This window comes from Lissotriton vulgaris, chromosome 8 (assembly GCF_964263255.1).
Source record: "Lissotriton vulgaris chromosome 8, aLisVul1.2, whole genome shotgun sequence".
Lineage (NCBI taxonomy): Eukaryota > Metazoa > Chordata > Amphibia > Caudata > Salamandridae > Lissotriton > Lissotriton vulgaris.
The window spans coordinates 1,173,333,399-1,173,349,840 of record NC_141696.1 but is presented as its reverse complement, the minus strand read 5'-3'; the positions used below and the strand labels follow the sequence as shown (position 1 = coordinate 1,173,349,840).

The 16,442-nt window shown below is 46.2% G+C and overlaps 1 protein-coding gene across 1 annotated transcript in view; it reads right to left on the bottom strand.

The window, feature by feature from the left end:
- WDFY2 (WD repeat and FYVE domain containing 2) overlaps positions 1-16,442 on the bottom strand; it is a 538,880-nt gene that overhangs the window by 39,875 nt on the left and 482,563 nt on the right. Inside the window, exon 11 of the mRNA XM_086935032.1 lies at positions 753-861. Coding sequence (XP_086791158.1) covers positions 753-861 — 109 coding nt within the window. The remainder of the gene's footprint in view (positions 1-752; positions 862-16,442) is intronic.

Genomic DNA, 16,442 nt, shown 5'->3' with positions numbered 1-16,442 from the left:
CGGCAATGCATGATTAAGACCCCATGCTAGCACCACCACAAGGGCTACCATGAACTCCAGTGCCCAAAAGCTCCTAAATGAGATTACTAGTTCACGTGCTGTCCCCTTACTGGCCGTGCCTTGCGTCACCCGCATAACTACCATATGCTTTTTCTCATTTATTGTTGATGTATGCATGGTAAGTTTTAACGCAGTAATGTCAACCTATGCCATGTACCTGTATTATTTCTCCAAACCCCAAAAACTGATTTAAACAAAAGTGAGTGGGGCTTCCACCACCTCAACTAATAACCCAATAACCCTATTTCTTACAACAGCGATTACACACAATATGTAAATGCATGTCCAAATTCGACAGACAGCAACCTGAAAAGTAAGATAAGGAGTTGGTGCAATGGACTACAGTATGGGCAGAATCAGAAATAACTCTAGAAAAGTCACAATCAAGAGACTGTTGTATTAACTGCATATTTGTGCTAACTTTTCCTGAATTGTACTGTTTAATCCGGAATAAATACAAATAAGTTATTAAAACAGTAAAGAACAAAGCAGATGCCAATCAACCTTGATCCAGCGCCAATACAAACACTCCAGTCTGAACTGCTTGACAAGTCCAATCTGCACTGGCAGAGATTAACTGAAGCATTCCACCCATTACTTTTGTGAATCAATTAAGTGGATCACAACTTTTAGAACACTTTTATCACAGGAGTGGCAATGTTTATTTCTATAGGATAAAATGCATTTATTACCTTAATAACTCGGTCTGTCCCACAAGTCAATAACCACACTCTGGTTGCATCAAAATGTACATGGACGATTGTGTGTTTACTGTCATGGAACGAAGCGGTGGGTGCTCGTCTATAGAAAAAACACATATGACAGGTTAGCTGAGACTCAGCATAACGGTCCATCCAATCTCTTGAACACAGAAGCATTACACATATTTTACTAGGAGTATCACTGCTATGCAGGGCAGTACTTCTAATAATTATAAGAATTACTTTTTTCACACCGACAAAAATACTGCTTAAGTGCAAACTATGGAGTAGTTTCTTACCTGTAAATCCATTTCTGTAGTAGGGGTATCTCTGTTATTGTCATAATCTAGTGAATAGCCCCGCCCATGTGCGAAGACCCCGGAGCAATCAAAAATAATCTCTTAAGCGGTCTGCTTTGCAGTCCTGCCTAGACACTTAAGAGAAAATCAAAGACAAATAATGCAACCTACAATACAAGGCTACACTGGCCAGTACTTCAACTTAAAGTGAAAAGGATAGCCAATTTAAAATCAAATTTTACACTTATTGCCATTTTTCCCCCCAAAGGGAAACTTCCCTTCACCCAAATCCTTGAAATGATAGAGAGGAAGGGTTGGACAGACAAGCCCCCATAGGCTGCCATTATGTGTCTGGAAAAGGGATACTGTGCCTTTAAGGAACTCTCGAGATACCCTCGGTATCCCAGGATGCACAGCAAAAGTCCTTTTACTTTCAGTTCTTTATGAAGGTGTATAAAGCAAGCGTGTAGCATACAGTACATTATCATTTTCTCCACCGGGGAGGAGAGCGGGCGCTTCTGACTATTACTGAGATACCCCTACTACAGAACTGGAGTTACAGGTAAGAAACTACTCCTTCTGTAGTAGGGGATTGCTGTGTATAGTCATAATTTAGTGAATAGAATGGCAAGCCCATCCCAACAACCAAACCGGCGGTGGAGAAAAAAAACCAACACCACTACTGTGCAAACAGATTTCTCAACGAAGCCTGCCCAACCTGAGCATCTGCCCTGGCATCAGAGTCCAGACAGTAGTGCTTAGCAAAGGTATGGACCGACTTCCGAGTGGCAGCCCTGCAGATGTCTGCAATGGGAACATTACGTAGCAAAGCCGTGGTCGCTGCTTTGCCCCTGGTAGAATGAGCCTTAGGCTTATCCCTTAAGGTCTTGTTAGCTTTCTGATAACATAACTGGATACAGGACACAATCCAACTCGAGATGGACTGTTTTGAGGTGGCAAGACCAGTCCTGACCTACCCATAATTGACAAACAATTGGTCTGACCTACGAATGTCCTTGGTCTTATCCAAGTGGAATTTCAACACCCTTCTGACATCCAGGGAATGTAGAGACCTTTCCGCTGGAGTACAAGGATTTTGAAAAAACGTAGGTGAAGTTATAGTCTGATTGACATGGAAATCAGAAATCACCTTAGGAAGGAACTTAGGGTGAGTATGCATCACAACCTTAGCAGCATGAAATACAGTATAAGGTTCTTGGCAACACAATGCCTGAATTTCACTCACCCTGCGGGCCGATGTAATGGCCATGAGGAAAGCCGCCTTCCACGATAAGTGCTGCAGTGAAGCCTTATGAATAGGTTCAAAAGGTTCCTTCATTAACCTGGACAGCACCACATTCAGCTCCCATGAAGGCGAAGGACTCCGAACAGGAAGAAACACTTTCTTCAATCCTTCCAAAAAATCTTTAATCACAGGATGTCTGTGAAGGGCATTTCCTGTACGCAGTTAATGCTGCGAGGTGAATCTTAATAGAATGAAAATTAAGGCCAGACTGAGCCAAATGCAAAAGGTATGGAAGAATGACATCTTCTTTGCAGGTCGTCGGATCATAGTTCATGAAAGTGCACCAGAGGCAGAACCTCTTCCACTTGTAGGCATAGGAAGTCCTAGTGGAAGGTCGCTTAGCCTCCTTGAGTATATTTATGCAATCGTCAGGCAGATTCAGGTGTCCATATTGCATTATCTCAGGAGCCATGCCGCCAAACTCAACAATGAGAGGTTGGGGTGCATCATCTGCCCCCCGAACTTCGTGAGAAGGTTCGGCCGACACGGCAGCCGCAGGTGGGATAGGAGAGACCTGTGAAGCAGATCCGTGAACCACCACTGTCGGGGCCACTCTGGAGCAATGAGGATCATCCATGCTCTGGACTGAGACAGTTTGATGAGTACCGCTGGAATCAGGGGAATGGGTGGAAAAGCGTACAGAAAGCTGTTTGACCAGCTGATCCATAGCGCGTTCCCCAGGGTCCCCGGTTGGTAATACCTGGAGGCGAAGTCTCTGCATTTTCTGTTTTCTGCAGTGGTGAACAGGTCTACGTCTGGAGTGCCCCGCCTGTCGAAGAGGTTTCCTAGCACTTCGTGGTTTAGAACCCCCTCGTGGTTTTCTTGCACCAGCCTGCTGAGTGGGTCCGCCTGAGCATTCTGTACACCTGGCAGATGAGTAGCCGTTATCGTCAGTCCTCTGGCTAGCAGCCAGTGCCAGATCGCCTGCGCTTCCTGTGACAGTGTGTGAGATCTCGAGCCCCCCTGCTTGTTGAGGTAATACATTGTGGTCATATTGTCCGTATGTACAAACAAGGAGCTGGTCTGGAAGGAAGGATGAAAGGCCTTCAGCGCCAAGTGAACAGCTCTGAGCTCCAGGAAATTGATGTGATACGTGGATTCCGCCGGGGACCACGTTCCCTGGATCTGTAGATGGTCTGAATGCGCTCCCCAGCGGTGGAGAGAAGCATTCGTGACGATAGTCCAAATGGGAATGTCCTTGTGGAATGGAACCCCTTTGAAGAGATTCTCTGATGAGCACCACCATCTCAGGGACTGTTGAGCGTGAAGGGACAGCCAGATCTTGTCGTCCCAGCTCCCCCGCCTCTGGTCCCACTGATCCTCCAGACATTCTTGCAGCGGCCTCATGTGGAGGCATGCATGTTGCGTGAGGAAGATGCAAGAGGCCATCGACCCCAGTAGAGAAGACACCGTCCTCACTGTCGTAGATGGAACAGCTATGAGAGCCTGAGCCTTCCGAAGGATCGATAAGCGTCTCTCCTCCGAAGGAGACACGCTTGCTGAAAAAGTATCAATGGAGGCTCCCAAGTACTGTAGGCACTGGACAGGAGTTGGAACAGACTTGGACATGTTTATGTGCAACCCCAGGTGGTTCAACAGAATGGCCGTCCTCTTGAAGTGCAATTGCGCTTCCTGGAAGGTGGAGGCTTTGATCAGCCAGTCGTCCAGGTACGGGTAGACAAACACCTTGTTCTTTCTCAGGTGCGCTGCCACCACCGCCATGCACTTTGGAAAAGTCCTGGGTGCAGACTTCAGTCCAAACGGTAGTACCGTGCACTGATAGTGATTGACGCCGACTAGAAAGCGCAAGAACTTCCGGTGTTTCCGTGCAATGGGCACATGGAAGTATGCATCCTGTAGATTTATTGCGCACAGCCAGTCTCCCCTTTGTAGCGGAGGATGAATGTGGTGCAAAGACAGCATGCAAAATTTCTCCCTGCGAATCCATTTGTTTGCTTGGCGCAAATCCAGAATGGGTCTGAACTTGTTCTTGTCCTTCTTGCGCACCAAGAAGAACCGTGAGTAAAGGCCCTTTCCCCTTTGAGACAAAGGGACGTCTTCTATCGCCCTTTTTCTTAACAGGGTATCGGCCTTCGCTTGAAGCTTGCGCAGCTGGAACTGCGAGCGAACCGGTGGTATTGCTGGAGGAGGGCTGACAAAACTAAGACTGTATCCATTGCAAACAATATTCAGCACCCACTTGTCCGGAATAATTTTTCTCCACTCTGCCAGGTAATTTTGTATGCTTCCCTCCACCGGAGCGGGTAACAGATGAGGGGGAAGTAGCACCTCAGGGCTTAGACCCAGCCGGGCCCTTGTTCGCCGAGGAGGACTACTGGCCTCATCTGCCCCTCTGACGCTTCTGGAAAGACTGCCGCTGGTACTGCTGCTGCTGTTGTTGCTGCTGTGCAGCTTGACGAACTTGTCCTCGCTTCTGGGAACCATATCTCCTCTGGAACGAACGGAAGGACTTCCGTTGTTCCTTTGGTTTCTCTAAACCAACAGCCTTCAATGTCACTGCTTCCGTCTTCATGCAGGCCATTTCCTCATCCACATGCTTCCCGAATAGCGTAGACCCAGAGAAAGGCAAATTTACAACTCTCTGCTGCGCCTCCGGTTTGAGAGAGGTAAGGCGCAACCAGGAATGGCATCTTAAATTAATGCCATGGCAATAACCATGAGCCGCCAGGAGAGAGGCGTCCGCCGCAGAGCTGATGACTTGATTGGTGACCATCATGCCCTCGTTCAATATCTCCTGGAAGTCTTCCCTCCTATCCCTCAGCTCGAGAAATTGTTGCAGAGATTCCCACAAAGCACGGTCATAGCGACCCAAGAGTGCAGAGGCACTGGTCGTTTTCATTGATGTGGCAGCCGTACCGCAAACCTTCCGTCCGGCTGAAACCATCTGACGGGCCTCCTTGTCCGGAGGCACCGTAGAAGACGGAGCAGTAGCATGTTGTTTCTTGGCTGCTGTCACGATGACAGAATCCGGTACAGCATCTGACCTCAAAAACGCCGGATCAAAATCCGGGGGCCTGTACTTCTTTTGCAGCCTAGATGGAGCCGAAGCCGGGGTCAGAAACAGCACCATGGCCGGTTCCTCCAGTCCTGGCACCAAAGGCAACAACGGGCGAGACAGATGCCGCTTGTGCAAAGTCTCCAAGATCACAGAGGTAGATGGTATGGGTACCATCAATGTGATCCCTAACTTCGCTGCCCCCCTCAGCAGCACCTCCTGAAACGTCACAATGTTGTCCACAGGTGACACCCTCGTAGAAGGGGAATCCAATAATGTTGGAGAATACCCCCGGTCACTCGAGGAGCCTGTGTACCAGGACCGCAACCTGTCTCTCCGATGGCGGTGACAAGACCAAGCGGAGGAGCGGTGTCTACTGCGAGTGCGATCCCTTCCTCTAGACCTTGATATAGATCTCCTGGGTTTCGCCTGAGCCGCCGGTCTCAGAGGAGGCGGAAGCGTAGGAGCCGGAACCTCAGGCCGAGGTGGTGGAGATTGGGGAGGCGGTGGAAGAGGAGGCAGGGGCGGTAGTGGAGGAGGAGGAGGAGGAGGAATCGTCGCTGGAGGAGGAGGAAGCTGAGGAAATATAAATTTTTTGGTCATGTTATGTTCCCTAGCGTGTACCCCACCGACTCCTTGTACCAGCTTAAAGTGCATGTAACTTCCCTCCTGTGCCAGCTATGAAGACGCAAATACATTTGCGTCCAACGTTAACTTGTCCTCTTTCAGATCCACCCTGAATGGATTAAATAGTCCGTTCCTAAGTATGCTATGCCAACGTCTTTTTGTAGTACACTCTACATGTTTTTCCTGCTCTGACAGAGTAGGCCCTGAATTTCTGCCATCGAGCCTCTTCTGGCTCCTGACTCTGACAGCCTCAAGCCCAGGCTGCATCTGTACCCGTGAACTCTGACTTACTTTCAGCGCGGCCCCTCGCGCTCAGCTCAGCCTGCTTTCTGCCAAGACTGACTATAACCTTCGAGTTATCTGTTCCGCTCCTCGAGAATGCATTCCTGCCTACTAGCTTCAGTAAACATCCTCCCCAGCTGCAGAGCCAAAGGGCCGACCCGTCTCCGTGCAAGTAATTCATAGCCTCTGTTACCATGCTTCCATGGAAGGCCCCGTGCCCCCACGCTTCTCATGCAGACACTTAGGCGCTTATACACGCATCCACAGTTAGCATAGAATAGCTTCTGCCCTAGAGACCTTTCTGCCCAGATAGTATGGTTCCTAAACATCAGATATCAGATATGATAGAAGTACAAGTTGATCTGACATGCCAGACTTCTGTCTCTTTCCGTCAGTGTAAATGTCAAGTCCCCTGCACCCCGTCAATCACACGTCATGCAGCCGCGCGCGCATCCAAGCTTCCGATTTCTGCTGATATTGCCACATTTCTGCTTGATGCCACCCACTCGCGTCACCTATCAGTGACGTTTCTAGCATACCCCTCCAGTTCACGCCTAGTCCACGCCTCTTGATTACGTACTAGTACCACGTGTATACTGTTATCTTGTCTTCTCAGCTGTTACGCCTCCTGCATTGCCTCTTATGATGTGAATTAAGTATATAAGCTATGTATTGTTAATAAACTGTGGCGCGCTCATCTATCCCTTCTGACACCCCTGTGGTGTTCAGAATCCGATATCTTGGTCTTGACCATTCCTTTATGAGGAATAAAACCCTTAGAAACTCTAACACCACGGACTCTGTCTTTTTTCATCCGATCTGAGTTATTATTGATTAAGTACTTACCTGCATAGAAATTAAGAGAGTAAATTAATTATTTACGTCATTTTGGCGCCCGAACAGGGACCCCTCCCCCACCTCACGCGCCGGTTGGTGCGTTGCAAGCTCTGTCCCCTGCCGTCAGTTAGACGGAACCTACGCGTACCGGCAGGATTTCCTGCATCTCCCTCTGACCCAAGGAGGTGACGAAGACTGCGATCAGTGCCCAGACGAGGCGGTGAGGAGTGCGGAGGATCCCGACCAGAGCCTAGCCGAAAGAAGCAAGGTCCGAGGTGTCAAGAGGCCCACCAGGTTTTCCGAAGTTTTCCGAAGTTTTCCGAAGTAGTCAAGTCCAGTCCAGTCGAGTTTTCCGAGGCCTTCAGTTTCCGTGCTTCCCGGTGAGTACCATTGCTGGGACGTATCTAGACGGGTTTGGGTACGCAAGTCCGGTCTGCACTGTTTTTAGGCAGTGTATCTGTACTGTTTAGCAGTATATCTAGTATTTCCGAATTTCTGCACTGTTACACCAGTGTATCTGTACTGTTGAGCAGTACATCTAGTATAGGGGGTAGTCATCTATGTCTCAAATGTCTTTTCATGTGATTAATGTCGTGGTATGAATGTGACCGTTTTAATGTGCAGTATTGTGTTTCTTGTATCAACTAGCTGTAACCAGTATTAAGTAGTAAGGATCGAGTGTTCAGTAATAAGTAAACAAGATGCCGTTTTTCAACAAGTTAAAGCAGATAGGAACTAGGAAAGGGATACTGGAGGAAGAAATTCCTATTCCCCCTAGGGACACTCCAGGTAACTTTATGTACCATAAACATGGCATAGATGCCATATTGTATCTAGATTTATGGGCTGATTACACCAAGCACCTAGACGAAAGACACAGATGGCCTGTTACCGGAACATGGGATGCCGAGTGCATCATGAAGGTAGAAGAAGCATTATGGAAAAAGAAAGCTAGACAATCACAGAAAGACGCCATAGAATTTTGGCGTAAGGAATCACATAAGCGTGCTGAGAAAGCACTCCGTAGAGAGGACAGACTTAAAGAATCAGACAAGGCCCAAGAAAACGAATTAGTTACTGAAGGAATTCGAGTAAAAACGGAACAAATAGACCGTGCCCGAAATAATCTTGTAAACGGAATGTATCTCGCGGCCGAGGGTACACCTGAGGCCCTATCAGAAATACCGAAAAACTTACCGCCACCATTAGTTCCAACTAAAGTAATGCATAAGACTACTAAAGACATATTCCTAAATTCTTATCTAGAGGATGTAGCACCAGCTTACACCAATCTGCCTGTTCGTGCCCTGCCTACTGACAGGGACGGGGGTAGCACTACGCCCCCAGATCATGTTCCGCCAGCTCCGCCACTTCCCATACCGAAAACTGACCTACCGAAACCACACCTACCTGATCCCACCAAACGACAGATTCAAGTTCAGGTACAGACTCCACAGGGAGATAATGCCCAAGCATCCGCTTCAGGAGGTGCGACTGCGGGTCTTCGGACCCCGCCATTAACACGTAGATTCAATTTCAGGGACACGCAGAGTCCTCTCACGTTCCAGTCACCCCGACTTGACGCATTTAAAGAAAACATTTCCGTTTGCAGATATGATCCAGTACCCGGTAAAAACGATTTAATGATATTGGCATCACTACGGTTAAGATCTGCCACTGATATCTTGCTATGTTATGTAGGAATGAAGGAGCGTCTGGATAGAATATATGAGTTTGTTCAGACAGGGAAAGACCCTGACAGTATCAAGGATGCCATGGAGAAACAGAAAGTTGACATTCAAGCACAGATATTACGATTTTTCATAAACTGTCCAATAAGAGAACGAGACAGACCTGGAACAGATCAAAGTGAATTAGATGCACTAAACAAGTGGGGTCAAAATATAGCCGAAGCAAAACATGACAAGGGGGCTTGCATAGCCAGTATGTACAAGAAAAGCAGTAATAACCGCACACCAGAAAGAAAAAGCTTCCTCCGAGGAGGAAGAAGAACATGAAGAACCAGAACGAGCTACAGATACTATAGCGTATAAAGGTAAGGGAACTTACCTTAGGAAAGGCATCCGTCCAGAAAACAAGAGAGTTTTTCTCTCTGCTTTAACAAATCCGAATTCTTCTGAACACCAGTTCCAGGAAACTGATAAAAGGCTTCGAGACCGAATGGGGTACCATGTACTCAATTCTATGGATGAACAAGAACTAGCCCGGTCAGCCATATTATGGGCTGAAAATTCAGACATATATAATGATGATACGTTAGCGCAGACATTCTTGAACCTTTCCCCAGACGAGCAGAAATTAGCAGGTGTATACATGATTCAGCACCTCCTCATCAAGTATAGAAACAAACATTCTGATCCAGGTCCCTTACACGAAACGTTAGAAGCACTACTTATGGATAGATGGAGAGGTTTCAGTACCAAGTTAATACAAATAATTCTAGAACAACGACATAGGTATAACACTTTCATAAGTTCTGAATATGTTCCCGCTCCGCCCCCAGAAAGGAAAACGTATCACATGCAATGCCTGAGTGGCATTGAAAGTCAGAACCCCTTACGAGAAGTACACCCAGTTATGGGTGCGGATCACATCTTGAAACGTGTATATGTGCACACGCCATTGACTAAGTTAGAGCTGTTAGAAATGAAGAAACTAGTTCCGTGCCATGATAAAGACCCTGCAGGTTTTCACAGAGAGCTTAAAGACATGTTACTGATGGGGGATTACACGTATGATGATATTATGAAAATGTTAAAAGTACTGTTGCCCACGGGCATTTACGAGAAATTAAAGGAAAAAGAATGGGAGGTGGGAGAGACAAAGATTGCATGGGCAGAAATAGAAGACGAAGAAAGCAAACGGGTCCCAGGAGTAGGCCTTGGGGACAAGACTAAAGCATTGCCCGGATTAATAGTACAGGTTTTGCCAAGATTATTGACAACTAGAAAGGAAGATTGGGACGCCATCTTGTCCTGTAAACAGAAACATGATGAAGATACTAGTGACTTCTATTCAAGATTCGAGAAATGTTTCATTATAAATAGTGGCCTACAACCAAGCAGCGAATCATATCCACACCTTTTTGTATCAAAACTAGTCGAGAACTCCCTACCATTAGTTAAAAATAGAGTGTACAAGGTTGAAAGTACTTGGCAGGCAAATACGCCATCCCAGATGTTACAAATGTTACAATATCATCAGAACAGAATTAGGGAAGAACAAGATCAGGAACAGAAACGTATGAAAGACACGAAAATGAAAATGTTAGTAGCTCAGACAGTTCCAGCCGACGGTCAGAGAAAAGGTGGGACCCAGACAAGTCACACTACAGTTTCCGTTAAAGGGACATGTAATTACTGTAAACAGCCAGGTCATTATGTACATGAATGCCCAGTCCTGAAACATAACATCTCAACAGGTAAAACTAAAGAAAGACCGCATCCGTCTAGACAAGATCAGGTCCAGCAACAGACTTCACAAAATGTACAGCCGATACAGAATACACAGCCTATGCATGCTCCATCTCATACAGCACAGACAGTAGCAGTACCACAGCCACAGCCCATTGCCGCGACTCAGCAAGTTTCGCAACAGATGTACCAGTATGCCCAATCTGCATATCCAGATTACCCCCGATATACATGAAACAGCCTAGAGAGGGAAGGTGGTTTGCCTCTTATTGAAATTCCTGTAGATCAAGAAGGTCCTTATGTACACAGTCACGTATTGGGAAAAGACAGAAAGTTTTTAATTGACACAGGGGCAAGCCGCACCACAATCAGCCATAATGAAGTCCCAGGGGCACCCCTCTCAGGCTCACAGAATGTTTCCCTTGGTTTTTCAGGACAGCCTATTGTAAATGAAGTATCAGAACCAGTACCATTGGCTGTGGGTCCACTATCACGAGTTACAGATTTATTGCTTACGAATTCATGCCCAGAAAATCTGTTAGGGATTAAAACACTGAAGGCTCTAGGAGCTATAATATGCTGTTCCCCGGAGGGAGTTAGACTCTTTCTACGGGATTTCAAGGGTCATTATGTTTTACGAGATTTTGATGTCAGATTGAAAAATGTACCAGATCACCTATGGGCAAAAGGCCCAGCTGATGTAGGTTGTATGCATATCACTCCATACCGTGTTACACTCAAGACAGGAGTTGTTCTACCCAGAATCAGACAATACAAGTTACCACCCGATGCTGTAGTGGCTTTACTGAAAATCATTGAAGAGCTTATTGCCCAGGGAGTGGTCGTAGAGACCGACTCTAATATCTGTAATTCACCCATCATTCCAATTCTTAAACGTACAGACCCCAATGCACCGCCAGTATATCGGCTGGTGATTGATCTCCGAGAATTAAATAAATGCATTTTACCACAGTACCCTGTGGTCCCCGATATCTCTTCCCTATTGACTGCTATTGATTCAGAAGCAACGTTCTTTACTGTAATCGATCTCAAGAACGCTTTCTTCAGTGTACCTATTGATCCGGAGAGCCAATATCTCTTCGGATTCAGTTTAAATGGACGAAGTTTCAAATTTTCCCGCGCACCTCAAGGATTCACAGAAAGCCCCAGCATCTATAGTCAAGCACTGAAAAGACAACTAGATTGTATTCAAATGCCAGTTAACACCGCTTTACTGCAATACGTCGATGATCTACTGATCACCGCACGAAGTGAGCCCGAATGTGAACAAGCATCATTGACAGTTTTACATTTCCTGGCAGACAGGGGACACAAGGTGTCTCCTTCGAAGCTACAATTCTGTGTTCAGCAAGTTGTGTACTTGGGTCACTTGCTGTCCAAAGTGGGGAGACAGCTCACTCCCGATCGCATTCAGTTAATTGTAAATATGCCACGACCACAGACACAAAAGGAAGTGCGGGCCTTCATAGGCCTCACCTCGTACTGCAGACAATGGATTCCTCAATATGCATTTCTAGCTAAACCACTCATCCAGTTAACGACGCAGGAGGCAGCAACTTCGATTGTCCTCCCTTGGACTCAGGAACATACACAAGCCTTTGAGGAATTAAAGAAAGCATTATGCCAAGCACCAGTTTTAGCGACACCATGTTACAGCAAACAGTTTACTCTTTTTGTTACAGAACGTGATGGTACAGCATTGTCTGTCCTCACTCAAGATCAAGCAGGTTCACATAAGCCTTGCGCTTATTTTTCAAGTACATTGGATTCAGTAGCCCAGGCACTACCTGCGTGCTTAAAGTCAGTAGCAGCAACAGCGCTAGCAATCAGACAGAGCGATTCAATTGTTTTAGGTCATCAGTTAACAGTACAAGTTCCACATTCTGTAGAGGTTCTTTTAAACAGAACCCAGACTCAACACTTGACTATAGCACGACTGACAGGTTACGAATTGACACTATTCCAGCCACACATAGAAATCAGACGCTGCAGTATCTTGAACCCAGCAACACTGTTACCTACAGTTATGACAGATCCAGCTCCGCATGATTGCATAGAGATCATTAATGCAGTAACAAAGCCCCGACGAGACTTAACAGATGTTCCATTGACAAATCCAGACCTGACACTTTATGTGGATGGTTCATGTATGAGAACAAGTACAGGAGAATTAGTGGCCACGTATGCAGTGACCACTGAAACAGAAGTTAAAGAAACACATCGTATAGATACACTGTCTGCTCAAGCGGCAGAGCTCATCGCTCTGACCCGAGCCTGTATTCTAGCCAAGAACAGAAATGTCAACATATACACTGATTCCCGTTATGCGTTCGGAGTTGTACACGACTTCGGCATGCTGTGGCAAGAACGAGGTTTCCTGACCTCTCATGGTGCCAAAATACAACATGGTCCCCTCATTCAAGCACTGTTAGAAGCAATACATCTGCCTTCAGCCATATCCGTCATGAAGTGTAAAGCACATACTAAAGTCACAGATTCTGTTTCCCAGGGTAACGACCTGGCAGACCAGACAGCAAAACATACAGCACTGACTCACACTCCGACAACTGACATGACAAAGACAATAGGACCGACAAATTGCATGACAGTCAGGGATCCCGCACTAGATGTTATCGATATTCAGACACATGCTACTCCAGAAGAAATAAAGAAATGGATTGAACTAGGAGGGATCCAGACAGATCAAGGTTGGATGACGAAGGGAAAGTCTACATGGTTTCTCCCCGACTCTATGGTTCAAGTCATGATAAATACAGCACATAGCCCAGCACACCTAGGAGAGAAAGCGATGTTAGACAGTTTACAAAATCTCTGGAACAATAAACACTTACGAGCAGCAGCAAAACAGAAAGTGCGTACTTGCATGATCTGTTGTCAGTTCAATCCAGGTAAAAGCGTCCCTGTAGAGCAAGGTGGATTTCATCCTCCCGATCACCCTTTTGAAGTCCTCCAGATGGATTATATCCAGATGGACCGTTGTCGAGGATTTAAGTATGTTCTCGTAATTGTCTGTGCTCTGTCCCGCTGGACCGAAGCATACCCAGTCCCAGATTACACTGCTCCGACCACTGCCAAGCAGCTGGTTCGTGAATTCTTCCCACGATACGGCTTGCCTCGTGTCGTGTACTCAGATAACGGTCAGCCATTCTCGTCTGTCTTAATGAAAGAAGTTTCCTTATTACTAGGATACCAGTGGAAGTTCCATTGTGTCCGACATCCCGAAGCCGCAGGCCTTGTAGAAAGGCATAACCAGACACTAAAGATCCGCCTTGCCAAAATATGTCAGGAGAAAGGGGTCGACTGGATAGTCGCCCTGCCAGTGGCACTATTCTACATGAGAATGGTTGCCCATTCGAGATCAGGGCTATCTCCGTACGAGGTGGTCTTTGGCAGACCACCGAATATGTGGGGGACGCCCATTCCGAAAAAGATTACTGATGTTGATTGTAATATGTTGACAGATTACCTTGCCTCCTTGATGTCTGCACTCCAATCATGTCGTTCACAGGTTGCCGCAGCCTTCCCTGACAACACTGATGTAAAGCCACACGACGTCCGTCCTGGCGACATTGTACTAGTTCGCAACTTCGACAGAAAGAGTCCGTTGGAGCCCCGCTGGAAGTCCCCGAAGACCGTTCTTCTCACCACAAGGACGGCCGTGAAAATCGAAGGAAGAAAGGGGTGGGTTCACACGAGTCATGTGAAGAAATTTTCTGGACTGAAACCTGATCGAGACTCGTCCACCCCCACCAAAGACTGTGTCGAGCCAAAAGACTTTACAGAATCTGAACGAGAAAAGACTCCCCAAGAAAATTATCGCATGAAACTCCGATCTAGCAAGTCAGACAGTTTAATTGTTTAAGTCCTCCCCTAGGTGAATCGGTTAAATAGTTTCTGACATGTATCCCCTAGATCGAGATAGAGAGAGAGAAGCCAAGAAACGTACATATTGTAAATCACTTCGTAGTCACTGTATAGTGACCCTATTAATCATGTTTATTCTAAGTATTCTAATCATTGTTGCGAGCATCGTGTTACCTATCTATTACCCTATTTTCAAGCGTGAACAATCTGCCTATAATGTATCTGCTGAACACACTTTTAGTAAGTTACCTCCACACGAACTTTCCTACAGACTTGCGCTGCACAACAATACATTCATTAGTATGCTACATCATTCTCATCAAACTAACAATGCTACAGACTGCTGGATATGTGGCCGACTCCCTCCCTTCCAGAATTTCAAGGGAGCTCTGCCCCTCTTTCCGTACCCGTTCACTCACAATGGCTCCTGCGGAGCATGGTTTAAAATAATTAATTCCTTAGATCCTGATATTGCTGTTTTCGATGGGGGCTGGGTTTGGGGAAACCTGAACTTAGTCCTGCTCGACGTCTGTTACCCTGATAAGGAAGGACTCCCCACTAGAATAGGAACTGATCTAGAAAATGAAGTGTATGGATTAGGTAATTATACAATTAGCCTTATGATTCTTACTGTTGAATCCGAAGACACGCCAGTTATACCCACTATGTCAGTATTGCCAGTTACTGGTGCATTATGTATCAAGAAGAAAGGTTCAGTACACTTAGGTCATAGTAAATGCACTACTGTGATCGAATTCAGTGATCATGGTAAATCGTCATTTAAAGCTATCAGTCATTCCTACTTTGTTTGTGGTCATACCGCATACATACGTCTACCTCCAGATTGGGATGGTACCTGTTACATTGCATTCCTTCTGCCACCTGTTTTCCTAGCTCCCCCTGATTACCATAGGAATACTAATCTAGTAAAGGATAGACCCAGAAGAGATATCCCACTTGTCGACTACACAGAAACGGCATGGGAACAGTACACCGATTTTAATAAAGGATTCTTTTTCTTTTTAGGACCTGTCCAGAATAGTAAATTAATACGCAGATTAACTAGAACACTTGAAGCAGTAGTGAATGAAACTGCCTCCGCCTTAGGTAACTTAACAGAAGAGCAGTCCGCTATGCGGGTTGTTGTCCTTCAGAACCGTCTTGTTATTGACGTCATCTTGGCAGATAGAGGCGGAGCCTGTAAGGTCATCGGGTCAAGTTGTTGTGTTTTCATACCACAAAACGCACCATCTGTATATCAAGCTATTACACGTCTCCATAAAATTGCAAATCAGATCCATCAGAATCCAGACACCTGGACTTGGTCCGGTTGGTTCTGGACAACGTTAACAGCTTGGGGATGGAAGATCCTATCCTTCCTAGGCATTGGCCTAGTCCTAGTATTCAGTTGCTGCCTGTGCCTGCAGTGTGGGCCAGCGATTTGTGGACTGTGTGCCACCTCTTGTATTGAACATTCCAGTTTTTTATCAAAACGTAAAAGAAAGAAAGAAGAACAAATGATGTTACAAGAACAAACTGATCGATTCATGAGGATCGATATTTCATGAAGGGTCCGTAGGGAACAAGGAGGGAATGAGGAAATATAAATTTTTTGGTCATGTTATGTTCCCTAGCGTGTACCCCACCGACTCCTTGTACCAGCTTAAAGTGCATGTAACTTCCCTCCTGTGCCAGCTATGAAGACGCAAATACATTTGCGTCCAACGTTAACTTGTCCTCTTTCAGATCCACCCTGAATGGATTAAATAGTCCGTTCCTAAGTATGCTATGCCAACGTCTTTTTGTAGTACACTCTACATGTTTTTCCTGCTCTGACAGAGTAGGCCCTGAATTTCTGCCATCGAGCCTCTTCTGGCTCCTGACTCTGACAGTCTCAAGCCCAGGCTGCATCTGTACCCGTGAACTCTGACTTACTTTCAGCGCGGCCCCTCGCGCTCAGCTCAGCCTGCTTTC